Source organism: Caloenas nicobarica, chromosome 7, assembly GCF_036013445.1.
Source record: "Caloenas nicobarica isolate bCalNic1 chromosome 7, bCalNic1.hap1, whole genome shotgun sequence".
Taxonomy (NCBI): Eukaryota; Metazoa; Chordata; class Aves; order Columbiformes; family Columbidae; genus Caloenas; species Caloenas nicobarica.
In genome coordinates, this window is record NC_088251.1 from 15,029,391 (window position 1) to 15,051,217 (window position 21,827).

The 21,827-nt window shown below is 44.1% G+C and overlaps 1 protein-coding gene across 4 annotated transcripts in view; it reads right to left on the bottom strand.

The window, feature by feature from the left end:
- The window catches only part of ARMH3 (armadillo like helical domain containing 3), a 129,848-nt gene that overhangs the window by 12,758 nt on the left and 95,263 nt on the right, over nt 1-21,827 (bottom strand). For all 4 annotated transcript variants that reach the window (XM_065638488.1, XM_065638491.1, XM_065638489.1 and 1 more), the window contains exon 24: nt 21,346-21,424. In XM_065638488.1, the coding sequence (XP_065494560.1) occupies nt 21,346-21,424 (79 nt within the window). The remainder of the gene's footprint in view (nt 1-21,345; nt 21,425-21,827) is intronic.

Below are 21,827 nucleotides of genomic sequence, written 5' to 3' on the forward strand. Positions count from 1 at the left end.
ACAACTGCAGGCTCTGCCTTACTGCAACATAAAATTAGAGAGCGCCACCAATTCACATCACCCAGCAAAGGACCTGGTGGTGGGCAGGTTCTGGGAAGCATACACGGGTAATGACAGAAAAATAAAGGAAAAACAGAAGCAAGAAGAAAGCAAGGTCTCTACACTGTCCGTTTAATCAGCGCAGAAAAGGACACCAATGCGAACAGTCAGCATCACCAGTACTTTGCTAAAGCGTCTCCGTGCCCGTAAAACAGTCATTAGCACCCACGACACAGAACCACTTGGAAAAGAACTGACTGAATGATCTCACACGAAGCAAAAGGCAAAAAAGCACCCCAACAAACCCCAGGTTAAAAGGCATTTTTGCTCCTCACGCCAAGTCCATGTGGCTCACAAAGCTGGGACGCTGAAGGCTCTCCAGGTCAGGCCTAGCATGCCCTCAAAGGACAGAGAAGCCGGGTGCTGCTGCCCCAGCTGTCCCATGCTGGAGAACGGAGCAGCCCGTCGCTGGGGCATGCGATGCCCTCACCAGCACTTCTGCACAGACATGGTGTGGGGGCCACGGGCAGCCAGGGACAGACAAATGTGCCTTCTGTCCTCTCTGCAGAGGCGGTGGAGTCGCTGTTGCTGTCTCTGTCCCACAGAGGGAATTACGGCAGCCCCACCTCCAAAACCCAGGCAAAGTCCAAGATACCACAAGCAAACCCAGCAGTCTGTGCCCCCAGCTCAGAGGACGCAGGCTGTAGGAAGAGATATTAGGGCTTCCCTATTATAGTAGAAGCCTGATGAGCATTTTACACTGGAGTCCTCAAGCTGGCTTGTTTACTCCATGTTTAATACAAATCTTACCCTTTTTCTCTCTCACTAATCTCCACAAGCAACCCGTAGTCCCCAAGTGTTTCTCCTAGTGAATTCAACTGAATAGCAACATTTCTCACTGTAATGAAAAGGCTGCTGCCACCTAGACTATGAAGAGGCTATTGCCTCTCCATAATGAAGTGCCAGATAACTGAGATAAATTTTACAGTAGTATTTCCTAATTAATATGCCTTCTCCCTCCCACCCCCCCCAAATGGCATCACACTTCTCACACAGCAACTTAAAAGTTGCTGATGTAGGCTGGAGTCTTTGCTGGGATTAATTCCCAGAAGTGCCCAAGACAAAGTACATAACTAAATAATTACAAGTTAAATTAAAACCACACACACAGCTGCCATATTTCCCAACAGACTCAGCCCAGACCCTGGCTGCACTCGTTTCCTTCTCCCTTTCCTCTTTTGCTGTCTGCAGGAGCCAAGTTCAGAGAGAGGATCCACTAAGAGTGCCAATGCTACACATGTGTGCTGGAAGCAGCTGCCATTCACACTGGCTTCAAGAAAAACACCCACCCTAGGACAAGCAGCAGCACAGACCTTTTGTCTGACCCAAAACTACCCTACCTTTGCAGCTGTCCTGGAGCTAAATGCAGTGCTGATGCTTCAACACCATCCCTCACCCCTGAGTTGATCAAGCCATGAGTATTAATTCTGTGTGCATGAATGCTAAGAGGAAGAGGAGGAGTATGTTGCTATGACAGTCTAACAACTCAGATTCCCAAGATATGCAGTGCAAACAGCACACATCTACAGATCCAGAGGACACAGAATGAGTCTGGAGCCTGTGGTGGGAAAGACAAAGATCTGGGCTTGAGATGCAAGTGTAGTCATGCCACATACGTGCAAGATACGCAGAGCACATTGTCATTCCTGCTCCAGTGCCCCAGATCTCCTGCACCAAGCAGCTGCTGTACATATGACACACACGTGGAGCACCGATGGCCCTTTCCTGCTGAGGGCGTGAGGCTGCTCAGACTAAGCCTGCAAGACAGGCCCTACCAGCTCACACACAAGTGTCACCCTCAGAGTAGGAAGCAGCAGCCTGTCTGCCCTGGGGGCAGGAAAAAATCCTGGAATTTTTACAATTTTTCCAACAGTAAAAAACTCAGCTAGCCCAAAAGATTAAGTTAAAGCAACCAAAGGCAAATTTCTCCCCTGAGGTATGAAACAGGACTGCACTGATGCAGAATGCATCAGCAATGCTGGGCAGTAAAACATAAAGAGTTCTGTCCAGGTCACAGGAGGGAGAAAGGTCTGCAGAGATGGGTGCAGCTGCCCAGGAGCCCCGGGACAGCACTGGGCCATGAATACACACTCCAGTACAGACTGTGGTGAAACACAAGCTGATGGGAGTCAAGAGCCTGGAGCTGGACAGATAGACAAGGCTGAGCAGCACACAGGAAAGGTGAGAGAGCCAGGAGACAGGCAGAAGAGGTGCCTTGTTCTGCTTTCCGCTGCTAAGGTGAGTGCAGGGACCCCTTGCACACAGTTTCTACCAGGTTCCTCACACACTTTGTGTTTCGCAGTCCTCTTCTGCTGGGCTCACTAAGCATTAGCCAGGACACACGATGTCTAGGAGCTTGGAAATGAACAGTCTTTGCCCATCAGTTTGTCCTGTCCCTGTCAGTCACTCCTGCTGTGTCCACTGCACCGCTCTGTGCGCAGCCAAACCCGAGGACAGACTAACTCTCCATGTCCCAAACCGTTCCTGAGAACTGCTTTTGCATATTTGTACGTGAGCAGTACTGAAATCCAGGCCTCGCCACTTCTCTAGACAAGGCAAAAGGTTTTGATTGTACCTAAAATATTCTTATTATTTTACTTAGCAACATTAAGGAGGGACATTTCACACCCCTTTTGCCTCACCTCAGCACAGAGCCACAGTCTGTCAGGCTCAGATGACATACAGTAGCTCAGATTTTTGTTCAATGATCTCACAGAGATCTGTGATCTTTGAAGGAACAAGCCTACAGAGTTGACAGTTTCTGTCCATGGAATGGGAGGGTTCAGTTACAGTCTTTCTCCTCTGCCCACAGGTGCCTCTTCGAAAGAGAAATAATTTATAAGCTCACTCAGAAAACGCGTGCCATTCTTTGAACTCTACTAGTAGAAACAGCATCCCCTTTTTGGACAAGAGTAATCTGCTTCAGAAGTGTTTTAAAACCACAATCCATTAGAAGCCTAAGGTGTTCAACTCTATTTAATGGTGGGAAAAAACTCATTGATGCGACCAATCTGGAAATCACACAGCTTTCAGAAACGTCTCAAAGCCGAAACTGTTCCGCAGCTCCGCCCAGAAGCATCTGTAAATGCACAATGCAGTGCCCATTCCAAACTCTCATGGGACAGACCTTCGCAAGATTTAACAGTTACTTTCAGAAGCAGAAAGGCTGCAAAGTGGGGTGAAGGCAAGTAACAACAGACATGGCCACAGAGAGCAGCTATGTGCACGGCTTGCAGAGGACTTAATTTGTAAAAGGTACAGGCAAATACAGTATATTAATGTGGTTGATAACTCTTGACATCCCTGTGCAGCCACAACTAAGGCTAGGGAGTCCTGCGCTGGGAGTATGTCATCTTCTGAGCTCCAGGAATCAGGTAGCTGAAAGGCTGCTCACCTCACTAGGAAGCCTGTGCCATGAATCATTTTACTACAGAATAATTTGAAGAGTCATGTCTACAAACACGACAACTTCCATACTTACTAAATGCACTTCGCTCAGCCCATCTGGACAAGGAGCAAAAATGCACTTAGCCTCACACTGCTTTTTCTCAAGACTAATCCACTTTTCTTACTTCCATGGATGGCCAGTGGGTTTACGCTAAACTGTATATCCCACTTGGCACAAAGAACCTGTCTCTCTGTGGAACTCTGGGCTCTTTCCCAAACTGCAGGGACAGGCTCCTGGGAGGAAATACAGGAGGCAATTCTGTGTCATTCAAGGGAGGAAAATGGGTTCAGTGGGTTTCTGTCAAGAGAACGAACATCCATGTACTGCACAACACTGGCATTTCCAAAGCCCGGAGAGGGAAAAAGAAGTCAAAGATCCTGAAACAAACTATCTTAAAAATTATCAATTAATAAAAAAGCACCCTCCAAAGCAGACTTTTATATCTGGAGGGGGAGAGCCACCAGGAACTGAATGTGGTCCATTAAGCTTGCCCGTTGTTAGAAATGTTGCGAGGAAGGCAGGCAGCAGCCAGGATGATGGCAGGAGCATAAAACCCTGAGATAGATAGATCTGCTATTTTGGAGTTACAGCCCATTTTGGAGCTGTGAACCCTTACCTCCAGCTGGTGGCATTTATGAAAACATTTCTCACTGCAAGGTACGTAAGAGCACTTGCAATTCTGCCAAGACTTGAAATGCACCACAGACAGCTATGGACCGGACCGTTAATTTTTTTATTTCCCCGTTGTGCTTACAATTAACTTAAGTGCTGAAATGTGATGGGTTGTTCCAGGAGAAGCTTTTTATCTACAGTTGCATTCTAGCACAGCAGTAAATCAACTGCTGTCACCAGAACGTGAGACAAGATGAAGAGAGCATCCTTATGCTCACTGTTGCATATTAGCCCTTCAGCCTAAGTGGCTAAAGTCAGCAAATTAATGCTGTGATTTGTGTACAACCTTTGGTGCAATGCCCTATTTACAGAAGACCTTGTTCCCCTAAGCACAGAGGAAAAAAACCAACCAGCGGCAGCTCTCCAGCACCAGTTAACTGACCAAAGTAAGACCAGTGACCTCAGTGCCCAAAACAAGAGCTGCTGCTCCAGTCAAACGGAGAAGCCAGGACATACAAAGCTTTTACAGAAATCAAAGACAGTTACAAAAACAGTAGCTGAAGATTTTAAGAAAAGGCCAGAAATAAAACCTTTCTAGGGCCAGCAGCCAGAAAGCATCCTGGCAAATGTTGAAACTCAAATATACAACTTTCAGTTCAGATTGCCTCGATGAGGTGACAACAGGACACCTGGTGTACACCAGAGGAAACTCATTCCTAGTAAAGAAATTCACATTTGCCCAGAAGACAGTTGGCTCAGGAATAAGGCTGCCTAGAGAACAGATTAAGACAGGGTATGCAACAAAAACCTTTCCGTTAAATCAAACCTCGACAGAAGCAAGTGGACTGTTCCAGTTCGAAGAAAGCAAAGTCTAATTGTGCCCAAGGGAAAAACAATGGGGAGCCTTATTCTGGTTATGGTCTAATCAAAGATCTGCAGTCACAGGAGGTTTCTGGAACTATGTCACCTGGTCAGGTTCACAGGAATCGGCAGGGGATCCAAGAGAGCTTGTGCACCTCACACAGCCACCATGGACTTCTATGGCATTTAATCATTACAGACACTGACTTGGAAAAAAAAAAACCCAAACAAACAACTCACCAGGATTCTGACTCGAAGATCAAGACACATGAAAGCAGAATACAGACACTACAAAAAGCCATGGAGCTCACCATGCATTTGCTTTTTCTTTTTTCCTCTTTTACAGCAACTAGTGAGCGAACAGCCTCTACAAATGCTACCGGTACAATCCTGGGTGTGACATTTGCTGAGAAAAAGTAGATGCTAACCACTTAGCTCATGACTTTTTTTTTTTAAACGATCAGAAATCTTGTTAAACTTGGTTTGCACATCATGAATAAATTTAATTAAAAGAAGCAGCAAAGCTGAATAGCAATACACTAAAAACCTGGCCACAAACCAAGCAGATACTATGTATTTAAAGCAAGTCAACAGAATATAGGACATGCCAGAGAAACACCAATTAGGATTGGGGGAAGATATGCATTTGGAGGGGGAGGGCTTAGAAAGATCAGTTCCATAGCTCCTACTTACATTTAAGTCCAGCTATTAATTGCACTACAGAAGTGATATAAGGCGATAAAATTCAGTGGCTGGAGAAGCATGAAAAGGCCAAGAAAGAGGAAAACCAGAGCTCACCTGCCTGACTGACCACATGTAGAAAATGAATGTAAGTCCATTCTAAGATGGGGAAAACCAGAACACTTTTTAAATACAAGCAAGTCTGGATAGCAATAAATCAGACAAGCAAACAACTGTTTGATTATCTGTACTATTTTTAGTACAGTATCTTTTCTGAAATAAGGGCACTGGAATCAATATACAAGATTTAAAACATGGGTTGTCACAGACTTACACAGTGACAACACAGTACTCCTGCTTTATTTTTGTTGTCTCCATAATAATTTCTAATTCTATATCTGCCTTTCTGACCACCGTTGAGCCTTGAGTCAACATTTGCAGGCTTATCACAGTGACTCCAGGAGTCCTTTCCTGCATGGCAATATCTAGAAGACTTTACTGCAGCTTAAAGACTTTAAGAGACTTATAAATTCAATCTGCAAAAATACATTCTAAAGATACAGCCCAAAAGAAACAGATCTATAGTTAATTGGTTAGCTACAAATACCTGTAGCTACAAATAGCTAGAAAAAAGTGTAGTAGCTGTATACTAAGGTAGCTGGCTAACAAAGAAAGGTGGGCAGAGCTTGGAAGTTTGTGTGACTCAACCCATTTAAAAGTTTTAGCTATTAAGGCTTTTGCAAATCTGGAGTTGGAACAGACAGCTATAAGCTGCTGGATGATCCTTATAAACAGAAAATCCTGTAGTGAAAAGGGAACTTCAGTTGCAAAGTGTCTGCTCTAAGGCTGCAGTTCCAAAAGTGGTTTAAGTCCATCTATGTGCTGGCCACCTAAAATGCAATACAGGAGTAGTTCCTCCTTCAAACGCACTTATTTCAGATATAAGGCATCCTCATATGCAACTCGGAAGTATCTTCATTCTGGTCACAAGCACTGAGGGTGCTGATGACCAGGCACAGTGCGGACATCTGGAGGAACTGCGAAGGTAAGAAGGAGCAGAGATGACTGTCCCCTGGACACTGAGAATGCAGCTGTGCAAGTTAAGTTTATAACAATTATGACAGTGATGAAATTCCTGCTAAGGCAATGGGATCGAATCTGTCCCAACTGACTCCTCACGAACTCCAGACACACTTTTGGATCCTACTCTATTGCACAGCTGGAGGAAAAGACAAAGTCTGCGATCAAGGTAGAAATGTAGAAATAAGAGAACTAAATAATTTCTGATATGACATACGACATGTTAACATTTTAATTTGTTAAATTATCCCCTTTTGTGCTGTTGGAATGTGTCATTCTTTTTGAACTCCATCTGGGCAATGACCAGAGCTGAAACAGAATGAGACCATTTATGCTCAGAAGTGTTCATGGCCAGCACAGAAAACATCTTTTGCCGTAAAACCAGAGCTGCTTAAAGTTGACTGCTAAGTTAATTCAAAATGAACATTTAAATGGCTAGTGAGACAGCTAGAAATACAGAGGCTACTATCCAAGATAATCACTAGCAAGGGCCTAATGAGGTGCTAAACTTTGTGAGCTGAGACACTTGACAGAAATGGAGATGTGCAGGACAGCTGGCCAGCAGGCAGTCAGCAAGGTGAATTTGAGAGGGAGCAGACTTGGGCATGGACCACACACAGAAAACACGTCAGAGGCTTCTGAGAAATCAAATGGTCTGACACTTATTGCTGCTCTTCTCAGGGAGAGAAGTCCGTGTGCATTCTCTGAAATAAACACAGAGGTACCAAAATTTGCTGACACTCAAGTTATTTCTAGTAATTTCTCCGTATACCTAACAGAAGCTATCAGGGCCCAAGATAATAGCTATGTCTCAAGAAGGATTCCTGCCATGGTAAAGTGGCACCTTACAATCCAAAGATGTTTGGAGGACAAAAGGGGCTTGTGTGCCCGAGAGTTTAGTGTTTATCCGTGCAACACTTGTTCCACTTATATCCTTAAAGCATCAGACCTACCATCTCTTCAGCACCAGCTTTCTCACAATTCAGACACTCCCAGCAACAACCCCAAAACACCACCAAGGACAAGTCCCTTCAGAATGCATGGCTGAGAAGAGACTGAAAAGAGGCATCTTACTTCTAAGAGAGCGACAGTGTTATCTCCATAGAGGTTCAGATGCTGGACGGGCAGGTAGGACATGACACAAAGTGGAGGTTTTTTGCTAATAGGCCAATAAGATTATTGTGTTGGCTGTACGCCCGCCATCGACATTCAAGGAAAAGGTGACTTGTGCTGGCACTGGCCCCATTTTCTCCAAAGGTGAGGAGAACAAAAGTTACATTTATTTTCCAAAGCACCTTTAGCTGTTGAATCCTCAAGTTGAGCTAATCAGTACGCAGAGTCGCAAGCTGGAGAACTACTTGTGAATGAAAAAAAAGGATGCACCATTTGATGTCACAGCTCCAAACTGAACCTGATGGCTACAGAGATGGGATGTATTTGTACAGACTGCACTACTGAAGACTCAGGCAAACATGATGCCACTATCTTGGAGATAAGGAGTTGATCACCAAGGCTTCCACTTTCTCTCTAAATTTCTCTTTTTGCCATATTGCCAGATAAGTACCTGCAAGATCTGTAATGGAAATATCATCTCCATGGTGATTTCTGCAGTGCTTGGAGGACACCATTGTTCTACAGCCTAAAAATCCCTGTGTGAGAATTTAGTGTTCCCAAGTGCCTCTTGGACCTCAAACATTTTCAAAAGTAATAGCTCTGATGAGTTTTTGAAGAAGGCTCAGGGAAGTCACTCAGTATTTCTCATAAGGAAAATGTAGCTCTGACCTGGTAGAATAAAAATTGCTGAGGAGGAGGAGGAGGAAGAAAGCCCACACAGCCCACATTCTTTGCAAGCAAGGAAATGAGATTTGATTTACTCTGTGATTCTGAGGTGTGTTCAATTTCAGCTTGAATTTCTATTGCATAACTTGAGCTTGGCTGAGCAATGTCCCCATTAGAGACTGTCCAAAGCAATATAAGATGATCCACACAACAATCTCTGACCAGGTTCAAAGCCTTGGTGAGGTGTTTTTTTAGTATATTTTTGCATGTGCAACTCACAAAGCCGTGTCTTCCACCAAGTTAGAGGAAAACTATATAAAAAAGCAATTAGATACAGTGGATACACAGCTCCCTTATTGTTGCCAATTAATCAATTTATTTATTTAGCTCACTGGTTACATTTCCTCTTACTACACAGCAACTCTGGGTCTGTGTTTCCCATGATTCAAAGGGATTAGATGACAAGCAGAAGTCACTCACTAAAAGGACTTAAGGGTTTCAGTTCAGGGATTAATAACTCAGCTGCTTTTTCTCCAGATTTTAAACCTACTAATTTGTACTGCATCAGCTGGTAATTTTATTTGCACAACTATTTTTGTTTTAATAGGAACCCTAAACTCTGCTCTTTCCAAAATGCTGCTGCATTGACCTCTTGGTATTATTCTCACATCTGAATTCTTGACTACATTCGAAGAGGATTTCATGCTTGCTTAACAAATTTCTTAAGAAACCGCATCTTATATTATACTAATACACACAAGTTCAACTTGACTTTTCCTAGCTAAGCAGGCATTTTCAGTTGAGCAGTCCCCTCAGGAATCAACCACCACTAGAAGGCAGCATGGGTGGAAGCTCTGGACCACGTCTCTCTGCATCTCCAAGTCGGTCTCACATTTCAGAGCTCTACAAAATCTGGAGTTTGCATGCATTTGACCACATAGTAACACACCTTTAAGGTGAAATAAACCATAGGGGTCCATTCTCACTCTGGGTTAACATGGAATTTGTTACCACACTTATCCTGCTGAGAAACGAAGGGACAGAAGTTGAAGGGGGCCACATCTCTGCATTCCTCTGATCTTACAGTTCTGAGAACCATTCACAAGGAGGAGTTTCAGTGAAACAGTGCTGTAATTTAAGCCCAACGCTTCCACCACCTTGGGCTGTATGAATAAAACTGAAAAGCAAGCCTGCAAGTTGAAAAATTCAGTCACTTCATAGTTTTGGGGCTGTAAATCTACAATACTCTGAACTGGCCCAACGCAGGAAGGACTAAATTCTTTCCATATGCCTTTTTAAGGACTGACTTGTGACTGTGCCTAGAGCTTTTGTTTGATGCATTTTTATAAATGGTAATAAGTAGAGCTGTTCAGTTGGTTTACTGCTTCTAGACGACAACTGCCAGCTACAATCAGCTCAGAGAGAACAGGAGGGCAGGGCTGGCAGCAGCCATGGGACACATCATGGCAGCAAGTGATGGTTGTGCATTAGGAAAGCTGCCATCGTTCTTCCTTCTCATCTCTCTAAAACATGTCAAGGGCACTAATTAACAGGGTATCCATGGCACACAAAGGCTACAAAGAAAGATGTCCCTAGTGCTCTGTTAAGGTCCAATCCCAAGGTGACTACTGAGGCTTCAGGAGCCTGCTGAACTCTCCCAGTCATGAGTCTCCAAAACTGTCTGATATTCAGAAAGAATTCAAAGATCACAAGAGCTGCAGAACTGAAAAAAAGCAGAAAGGAAATAAAATGACCTACTTTATATTCTGCTATCACATGTTGAAAGAGATAGGATTGTAAAATGCCAGAAGAGGCACATGTAAAGGAATCCTCTCAAATGTGTGTGCTGTCAGCAGCGTGATGGCACACAGTCCCCCACGGAAGAAACAAAGGCTGGGAAAAACTCAAGTCAAATACTGTACCAGAACAACAATTCAATACCTTGAGAGAAGGGAACACACAGTAGGAGCTACACAGTGTGAGAGATGGCTGCAGCTGGAATGCCACTCGCCATTACCCTGGCCTCTGCCAGGAAGCGGCACTTCGCAGCAGAACGATCCGATCACCTTTTCCAAGAGCAAGTGACAGAGGAGAGGTGTGATCTTAAATATTTTGTAGATACTTCTGCAGCATCTGTTCTTGACTTAGTATCAAGAGGCAGGGCAGAGGAATCTGCAGCCACCTGTGAGCACCTGAGTACAACTATGTAAGGTTAGTGGAAACAGGGTTAACACTCCAGAGTCTGGATTCACCTTTTAAACTACAGCCTTTTTGGGAGCTGGAAAATCAGGTGCCTTTTTTTTTTTTTGTGAAAGTTACAGGCAGGTGATTTTTCTTCTGTTTTGTTTTTTTTCTTTTCTTTTCTTTTTTAAAGGGGAACATTATCAAAATAAAATCCTCCCACTCCCCACATTTGGCTTCTGAAATTTTTGCATCTTTCATTTTTTTTAAACAAAAATCAGGATCAAACCCACCAGCCTTTTTTTTTTTTTTTAAACATCTTAACCTGACCTTTTCTAAACTCATCACAGAAAAAGCTGTCCTTGACATGCGTAAGCTGAGGTCACAGTGAGTTATGATCTCATGTACAAAAAGCATGACAGCTCCAAACCGGTCCCCCAACAGAATAGTTGCTTCCATCTTCAAACTGTGCTTCACTCAAGTGAAGGGTTTCCAGGTGAGGATGAGGGACCAGGCTGTGTCTCAAGCTAACAGCATAGCTGACACAAGACCACGAGTTTCTGGCTCAACTAAACAACTGACTTCCCGATGAGCGACTGGGACAGGAGCAGTCAGTGGTCCCAGTACCACGACCCGCTTCTTTATACTGAGATGTTTACTATCACATTAACTGCCCAGCCCTAGCATCACTAAGTCCTAGTTCTGAGACACTAACATATGACAGATACACTTTAGGACTCAAGCAGTCCTGGAATATTATCCCTCTGGGCACTACTGAGGGTGGAAAGCTCAGCAAGAACTGGATGATGCGGGAAACTGTCATCAGCTGGAGAAATTAAGTTCAGATCATGTTAATATTCTCCCCTGCAAAAAGTGTGTCATGCTCAGGTGTCTGCGAAGAAGGCTGAGATGAGGCATTACAGTAGCTTTCTTTTTATTCTCCTGAGAAGGGGAGTTTAGCCCAGCAACAGACCTAAGTTTCCTCTCTGTGCCTACAAAGCAACTTGTAGGTGGCACTGTAATTAAATAGGTCCACCACTTAAAATAGAAACACGCATCTTTATAGCTGAGGTGAGAACTAGGAGTCTGTAGTGAGATGTTTCCATCAGGTTGTAGGTTTTCAGGAACAGTAACGACAGGGTAGAAAACTCCCAGCAAAGCAGCCTTGATGTAAAAACAAAACAGACAGTCTAAGTTCCAGCATGACTACCTCAGCTTCCTCGCAAATCCACATTTCTCTTTCCATCAGCTGCAAGATTGCTCCTGTCCTAGTCTTTCAAGATGTTCAACAAAAAGAGTACTTCTTGCAAACAAAACACAGCCTTAAACAGTCTGTACTGTAGCTCACAGCTACCTCTTCTAAGAAATGAAAGAGACAAAAACACCCTTGCAGATACTGTCACGTGAAGCTCCATCTAGATCCATATTGTGTGTTACATAAAATCCCTACTTCACTGACAGACCTTCGGGTGACGGTAACAACCAACATTTCATGCAAGTTGGACAGATGCCCATCTCTGGCAAACCACCAGGATGACACAGCTAAGCAAAGGCTGGTATCTAGGTTTGGGGAGGAGTATATTTATTTCTAGTGCAGAAGAGGGCTGGAAGGGAGACTCAGTTACCAGTCAGCTGAGCTTTAACATTCAGAAGGAAAACTGCTGGCAGAACGAGAGAAACCTGAGGGTAGGCTCTGTGGGATCTCCATATTCACATATGGACTGATTAGTCCTGGGTTTGGAACATTAGTTTTCACAGTAATGCACAGAGGAGGCTGCAAAGGACAATGCAATACCTAAGTGAAAAGACTGGTGTCTAACTTGCAAGAAAAGCAATAGTTTGATTCACAGATGTTGCTGAAGAAATATAACCAGAGGGGAGTTGATAGCAGTGCCCAGAGAAACAAATTCTCACAGTATCGCCATGATACTATTATTTCAGGCTTTCCCCTGTGTAAACATCCTCATGGGGCTCCAGGGCAGCTTACTTTAGTCTGCAAAAGATTGTACAGAACTTCCCAAAGTCAAAGCACCCCAAGAACAGTTAGCTAGCCACATCATGCCCGCTCACTAACCTACTCCCAGACACTGAATCTCACTGCTAGAAAGATGCAGTGTTCTTCTCTGTCATCACATTTCACTGCAAGCAGCTGTCATTGTCTCAGAGATGCAGTCGGTCATTAGCGGGACTGGAGCTCGTTCATGCCATGGCAAGTGGGAAGACAAGCACTCATAAACGCTTCTCCACCTCTATGGCTTCTACACAAGGCCCTAACCCAGCATTTTCTGACAAGTCAGGAAGTCCAAGAGTAAGATTTCAAAGCATTCTGTGTGTGTTTTTATATCCAACTCAAAACCAAATGGAATCTCCTGAATTACAACTGTTGAGGAAAATACAACTGGGAAGCCAAGATGGGTTTTGTGCACAAATAACGCTTAAGCACAGTATTTCATTAGCTGGGTTCTGCACAAAGTAAGATTTAGTGGCAAAGTTTCTAACTAGGAAGATAAGGCATATGGCAGGGGATACTGGAAACATTACTGGATGTCAGTCTGCAGGAAACTACTCTGTTCTCCAAATGCTAAGGATATATCCAGCAGGTTTTCTATACTTATTCTCTTACTGCCAGAGGTCATCCTAACTAATCTGTGTTTTCATGGAAGATAAAAGCTTCCTAGTTTAAACTAACATTGATGGAACTATGACACACCAGTTAACATTGATGCAAGCGATGGTTGCTGGGTCACATCAGCTTATTTCAGAAATTCTATAATAAGTACTTTCAGACAGTGGTCCAGGCCAATTCATCAGCGTCTTGTCTGGTAGACTGGAATATACTTTCCCTGTTAGCAAGTCTTGCTGTGAAGCAGTTATTGATGCAGAACATAAATCCATGGTTTGGAAAAAGTGGAAGAGGAACTCCTGCGAACAGGTGCTCAGGTGGAAGCAAACACAAGGCTATGAATTAATATCCTTCCACAGGCCCACACTCATGCGAGCTATGAGGCAGATACTGCTGCTGAAACAGCATGTACTGCCAGCAATACTTAGCTCCCCAGGAGCTTATTTGTGCCTTAACTGAGCCATGGGGGAATCCAAGCGCCCTCTGACTAAGGCAGTGGAATTGATTTATAGCCCCTGGCACCTGGCTGATGCAGAACCACCTTCCCCAGTTCCACCTCTCTGGACATCCATCCCCCCACTTGCTTGTCTTTGAATGACACATCTCAGCTCCCTGAGCAATCCCACTGCCTGCCTTGGGTCTCTCATGAAGATAAGAAGAGTGACACACACCAAAGGTGCCACCTTCTCCTTTATTAAAAGGTTTGCCTTTGAGCTCCCTACTACGGACAAGAAATTTGAACTTATTGTCTTAATGTCCAAATGCCAAGCGTTAGAAAACCAAAAAACCAAATCTTCCAGCTGAGTGGAGCTCTGTTCAGGTGCGGCACCTTTTGGCAACACTTACTCTCCTGCTCTGGGAGGGATGGAGACTGCAAAGCTCAATTTGCTTCCCACTTTGAAATCAGAGCGATGACCCAATTCGTCACTTTTGGGAAACAGCTGCAGCTCCAGCTAGAGGATCCAGAGGAGGAAGGCAGAAAAACATCATCTGTTACAGCAGGATACTACCACAGAGAAGGAAAAGTAGCAGTCTCTGAAGGCAGTTTTATCCTAAAGAAGCCCCAGAATGAGTATGGCTGGCAGTCACTGCAAAGCCTGTCCCTGTTTGCGCGAGAATTTGACTCCAGGAATGGTTACTCAGAGACACATCGCTGTCTGTAACTGGCACAGCAGGCTACAGCCTGTCTGCTTTTAGGATTCACAAGCAGAGGGATGACTGAGTGTAAGGAAGCTTAGGGTGGAGCTCAGGACTAGAGCAACAAAGTACAGTGCTATAAATCCAGCTTTACAGAGAGCAACGAAAGAAGTTTGCACGGTATCTATATGCATTATGCACCTGGCAACAGCCAGTGTATATTGTTCCTGTTTCACAAGGGATTAAAAACCTTCTCGATCTGAAGTCTTACAAAATGCAAATTGAATTGTGCATTCTCACAAGCCAGCCGTTGACAGCTCCTCCTTTAATCGTAGATTTGCAAAGTTGTAATTTAATCTTTATAAATGCAGACTGTTTTGATCATTCTGTTGCAATCCTCTGTGGAGCTTTCCCTGCCCTACACAGGCGCTTAGCAGTGACGGCAATCCGTAACATCGCTTTGCCTTCCCCAGCAGATCACACAGCACTTCAAACGCTGCCTGGCTCCGCAAGGGCTCCACACCAGCTGCCCTCTCACTTGGGAGGACACAGGGCTCAAGGTTTGCTCAAGGCAGCACAGTAGAACGCTAGGAAGGAGTTCAGACCCCAGCCTGCAGCCCTGTCCTCTAGCTATCCACAGCCCCCTTTCCAGGTTAAGTACCACATATACCACAAATCTACCACGTATCTGGGATGTGTTTTGTGAAACACCTTCACCAAGGGTGCAGAACAAGCACTGGAACTAGAGCAACATCAGCCTGTCTCCACAGCATGGGCTGGGAGCTTAGCACAAAGTTAAATCTATGGCTCTTGCCCAGTGTGCTCCCAGTTGCGGTTCAAGCTGGGCTCATAACTGTCATCCCAGAGCATTGCCTCTGTAGCCCCAGCACAGAAACTTATCTAGCTCCAGGAGACTTCACCCTGTTGCAGCAAGTAGCAGCTCTTCCAAAAGAAGTCCCCAGCATTCAGTGGTCACCTACACTACAGCAGTTTTCAGGCTCTTATCAGTCCCTATGCTACTAGCAACAGCCAGGCAAGGATATGAAAACAGCCATGAGAACTGAAGGCAAGCCTTACTTTGAAGTTTAATAGACTTGTTTTGATACCAGTTTGTACTTTGAGGCAGTCCCTCATCTGCCCAAGAGGACAGGCTCACAGAAGTGGTAGGAAGCAAAACACGCCTTTAGCATTTGCCATGCACAAAGGGTGGAAAGACTCCTCTGCCCCGCGAGCAGCCAAGGTGATCCAGGGTCACGCTGCCTCCGAGTGCACAGAGCAGCTAAATGCCACTAGCAGTAACGGGCAGGATGCCGGGCCACTTGTGTTCAGCCTGAAAGCAAGGAATTGAAGGGTATCTCTCATTTCTTGTTGGGGTTTCTGGGACTGAATTAGAAACAGGGTTACATCTCTCCAGCAGTAGGTGTTTTTAAAAACAAAGCCCTTCTTTTGTCCATCTAACGTCCTACCTCAGGTTGTCCCTCCTTCTCCAATGATGCAGAGTTTATGGTATTATGCTTGTTAATAAAATGTACTACACAGCACGAACTCACTGCTCCAAAGCTCACCTCCAGCTTCAAATCTCCTTGCAGCAAACTGATCAGTCCTTGAAGCCTCTTCAGACCCATTCAGCCTGGCACACTGTGTAAAGCAGTCTGAGACACTAGGAAATTGCAGGGATATTTCTCTGGTAAACAAACAAACAAAACCTCCAAGATACCTAAACCAGAGAACCCCCCCTTATCAGCTAGGCAAAATGGCAATTTGCCAACTCCAGAAGACTTCTTATATAGACCTTTTTAAAACGAGAATTCCAGTTTCACCTGGTACAGCTCAGCTCTTCCTATTTAAACAATAAAATCTGTTTCAAGCCACTAATCGTGAGTAGGTGTCTGTAATGAGACCATGAAACCCAACATCCCTGCCTTATTTGCGAAGATGTGATGACTTCAAATTAGGGCTTTGCCTTGGTGACCCCGTAGCTGGAGATTCACATTCCTACTACTGTGTGCACCACAGCACTAGCTTGATGCTTTCTACCCCAGAGCTCACTGCATTTCAGAAGTGAAGTAGCATTATGCCAAAACCGTTTTAAAGTGTTTCTGGAGCCCTCACATCATGTTATATTAATGTAAGAGATTAGGAGGATTTACTGTAGTAGTATCTAGCACTGATGGTACTCAACATTTTAAAAATACCAAACACACACATGCCAACAGGCTTTTAACTGTTTACACCACTGTCAGCAGTGCTAAAAAAGAACAAAGCATTTTGTATCTGCCAGTGGTTTTGCTGCTAGTTACAGAAACCAGAGACAGTTGAACAAAACATTACACCAATGGGTCAGAGTTAGAATGCTTTAAGGCACTTAAAACCAACTGCATCCTTTTGTGCAAGTCACTGGTCGAGTCTCCTTGAGCTGTAATTCGGGTCAGTCCCTCGAAGCCCCATCTGATAATAAAAGGCCATGTGGATTAGGGGTGTGTGGGGGAGTATTCTGCATTTGGAGTATAACCTCAAGGAAACAGAAGGGAAAATGGCTTTTTGAGATTGCTCGACTGAGCTGGATTGCAGCTACCTCAGTTATAAAGGTATTACAGTGTGGAACAACCCAAGCATTACACTCATTTGTCACAATTTCAAAAGTGATACAGTTTTCTTGGTTTTCCACCACGATCTGTTCTGGCTCCCAGAACTTTTCATCTGCAGTTACCAGATTAATACACACAGTACAGGTGTCCAAAACAGTCTTTCACAATGAAGTCTATGCCACCTCCAAACCAGAGGTACCCAGTGTCCCTGCTGTGTTTGGAAAGAAAGAGAGGCTTCTATGAGAAAACAGCACATAGATATTCCTGACTAGGATGCAGCATCGGTCCCACGTGTCTGCCATCTCAGTTTTAAGACCCTTAGAGAGGAAACCCTGGAGAGAACAAATGCCAAAGAGAAAATGAGACCTTAATAAGCAATTTTACTACCTAATTCTCCAGCAAATTGGCATAAGACTTGCTTGGCATGCAACGTACCACAAGACATTCCTGGTCCAAGAAAATTTCACCAAAAGAAGTACCGGGTTCCTCTCACTGTAACCTCTCTAGAATAATTGTGCTACATCACAACCAGGCATAGAGCTGCCTTGTTACACACAGCTCTTCTTTCTCATCCAGAAAAGGCAGATGTGAGACCCCATCCAGATCACTCATACCCTCCATTGTCAGTCTTTCTGCTTGTCTGCATTTGCCCTTCTGGAGCAATTCTTGTGTTGCTGTTTTCTCACTGCCTTGACCCTGTTTTCTGCAACTGCTTCTGCTGGAAAACAGGTTGGGAATTCCTCAGATCAGATATCACAAAGTCTGCTGCCTCCAGTGTGTTAAGTACACGGCAGTCTGGTCATCTGGAGAGTACAGATAAGCCTATGAATTCATTTCACAGAAGGCTATTTTACCCTTCGACTTGAGAAGGGACCCAAATATCTTTGAAGACATGGGAATAATTACTTGCATGGAAGAGCTAAAACTACATTGGCAGTAAATAACAAACCCTATTTTTGACTGTGCAGCATCTTTCAAATCCTTAAAGGAGAGGCAGGCAAGAGCCAAACATGTTGAGAGGGAAAATACCACAAAAACACAGATTAACACTGAAGTCAGGTTTAACAAATTAGCAAGCGAAGGAAGATGCCAATAACTGGCTAAGACACCTCCCATTTCATGGTGAGGAACTAGAGCAAGGTCAAAACAGCTAACAACTCCAAAGGATTATGAGTTTGCTTTGGCATGTAGACTCTGCAGAATGGCGCTGGCAAGGATCACCTGGTGTTGATAGACTGAGGTGGCTCATCGTCAGATCCCTGGCGTTCGCTCACTCCAGGGAATCTCCCACTCTTTGCTCAAGAGAATATGGAAAGAAAAAGGTCTCTTCCCAGTATTTCGGATCTGAACACTGGATAAACCCCACAACGGTCAGCAAAGCAGTATCAAAGCCTTCCAAATACACCTACCTAGACCACAGATCTGTATATTCAAACTATGGTTCCTGGAGACCTTTAGGGCTGAAGATGTACAATGGGGTTAACAGTCTATCCTTAAAACAATCTCCTGTTCATCATTTTCGAGAGCCTACAAATCCCCTCAGCATGTAATAACGTCAACATTAATGCTTATAAATAAAAAAGGAGAAAGCACTGAAATGACAGACTGAGAATGGTAATAAACGGACATTAGTGATTAACAAGGTAATAAAGCCTTCGATAGGATTAGGAAAAGGAGCAAGCAAAATCTCTTTCAGCTGATTACTTAGCTACTTTTAAGGATATTAAAAATACAAAAATTTTTTTAAAAAAATTTTAATATATCATCTAGCACATGAACAGGATGCCGGAACAGTCAGGGAGCAGCATAGGAAGTTTCACACAGGCTCAAGTAAGAGTCCGGAAGCCGAGTAGGTTCAAGTGAATTGGAAGCAACTCAGAGTGGCTGGAAATTCCTCTTCAGACAGAGCTATGTCAAAGCCATTCCTGCCTGATTAATAGGAGATTCTCAGATACCAGAGAGGAGTATGATCAGCCGTATGAGAATCTGGCCAAAGGCTAGTATCTGGGAAGGAAAGCTTCATTAAAAGAAAAGTTTGATCCTCAAAACTGTAAAAATAAATATTCCCAGTCTCCCAAAAGTATCAAAATAACTCAAGGGAATGACCAGTCCCAAATGTAGTATCTGTGTGTGGATACACAACTTAAATGTCAGTATTAAATATTTCAATGTGGTACACTTAAAAAAAAAAAAAAACACAAGGCTAGAAAGGAGGATGGGTTTTGTGTAGGAAATATTTACGGAGAGAAGGGGAATTAAGTGAACACACATGTAAAAACGAAAGGTACATCTAGAAAGAAAGAAAAAAAAAAAAAAAAAAAGACTGCAGCAGCCAACAAGAAAGCTTAACCTCCCCATCCCATGCTGAAGAGCTAACACAGAATGAAAACAACAAATTCCGTTACCCCACAAAAGCCAGACCCTGGCCTTGATCTCAGCCATCTACCTCTGCCTCTCATGTACTCACCACATGGGACGGCTGCTGATGGAGGGGAAACCACAGTCCAGCACAGACCTGAGCTCGCTGGCTAATTGAAAGTAGAGGCAAGAAGCCTCCATCCCTCTTCTCCTTGTGCAGTAAATTGCACAGAACTGACTAAACACCCTCACTGAGACCACACAGTCCCTCACCACACTGACATGTCCCTTATTTCTCTGCAGTTCACCAGGACCTATTATTGCCTTGCTTTGTTTGAAGTTCTCCTTATGTTGAGAGCAAGCATGAAGGGAGAAAAGAAAAAAGAGAAATCTAGCTGTCTTTCAGCTTCCTAGTCATCTTCCTCAAAATGCTCCATGCATCAGCACCGATTTCATTATCTGCCTGCTGCTAGAGATTTTATTTAAAGAATAACACACAAGGAAGAAAGGATTTAACCTGACCTCTCTGAACTGCTGGCGGATGAATACTACACAGAGCTAACAGTGAAAAGCTTATTCCCATCCTCAGACTAAGCTAACAACTATGCAAAATTCTTCTCTGTCAAAGCCCCTAGTTTCAAATTGGGCTATCAAAAGCTTTTCTTTTTTAGAGGCCTGGGTTGATGCAATCAGTGTATCATCAGCAAATGAGGAGTGATAACATGAACGATCACAAAGCACAGCTATGGGTACAGTGACTCTCAGAGGTAGAACAATACAGAAAAATTGAGTGAATTAAAACTAGTGTTCTTTTAGCCAGCTATATCAAGAAGAGAATATAAAGCAGTAGGGTCCACTTTTTTTTTCCCCCCCACCACACCAGTACAACATTCAGCCTGAGACTTTGGGGTGTTACATAGTAAAAATCAAGTAGGATAACAAATGAAAGGCTTAGTAGAAAGCATGGAAGGCTAGCGTCAAGTAACGAATAAAAATATATTGTGGACAGAGAGAGACGTGCATTACAGATCAAGGCCTTTTAACAGACACAAGCACAGGATCCCATCCGGTGGCAAGAGCAATATAAAATGACTCAGATGACGTCCATCCTAGACTGCATGCACAACTTCTTCTCCAGAAGGTCCAGAGGTGCTGACACGGCTGTGTCTGTGACGATCTCCCCAGCTTGTGCGGCAGCTCTGTATTTTGTCCACTATGGGCTCCTGCAGAGTCATCAACCTCTCCAAGAGTAATTAACATATAATCCCAATATTTTATTTTGGGAAATAGACCAACTCTTCCCTTCCTGAGACCACGCACAGTAGCCTATTTTCAAATAGCCACATTTACACATTTATGCAATACAAGCGGGACACAAAGAGAGCAAACCAGGCCAAATTAAGGAAGGAAAACCTAACCCTATTACTCTTTTTATTAAAAATCTTCTCTTTTCAACATCTAAAACAACTGAATTCAATTATCCTAGAAAATTTCTACCAGCTGTTGCCTGAGTTCTAATTCCCCAATATCACAGAAAATCAAGCTACACCCGACAGTTCTCCAATAACTAAATTCACTGCCAAAAGCTTCCTGCCCCTTCCTAAACACCAGCATCCTCAGGGTCTGCAACCACACTTGCTGAGAATGCTACATCTTCTCATAATTTGTAGCCATCCTTCTGCATTTCCTGGACCAAGATGTCTGCATGTGACCGTAAAAGTGGCTCAAGCAAGCCTTGTTTCTCTTCCTCTCGCCCACACCCGAACAAGGAACACAAGAGTCCCACCTTCACTCCTCATATTGCTGCAACTTCATCAGTCCCAGTGAGCACAAGGTACTGCTAAATGCCAATATTCCAGAGATCAACATGAAAAAAGGTCATCGCGCGCCTGGCTTACCTGATCCTCGGAGAGCTGTGATATGTGATTCACCGCAGCATAAGACTCTATCTTCGGGTTGAAGTGATTGATGATGGCTCTGAAAGAAAGGAGGGAAATTTTCAGGTCTTGGGAACAGCTTAGGGATGCAGCAGAAATTCCCTGCCAGCGCACATGGAGCCGCAGTTGCTCCTTCACCGCACCGTATTGCTTGTTCTGCTGAAGGGACGCTCCATGCTGAGAGGCCAACGCAGATTCAACCACAGGCTCATTGGAAATTGTGAGCACAGGTACTGTCCTACCCACGGGCGCATTTTTCCCAGCAGATATGGGGCTGTGCTCGCTGCTCTGGCAGGGGGAATTTGCTCAGTGTTCCAGCAGAGACGCAGAGTACCTGGCTATTGCTGCCCTATCCTACTCAGGAACTGTATCTCCTCGCCCCTTCCAAATCAGTATCACCTGACATCTTGCTCTATGGAACTTTGTTGCCTGATGTGTTGAAG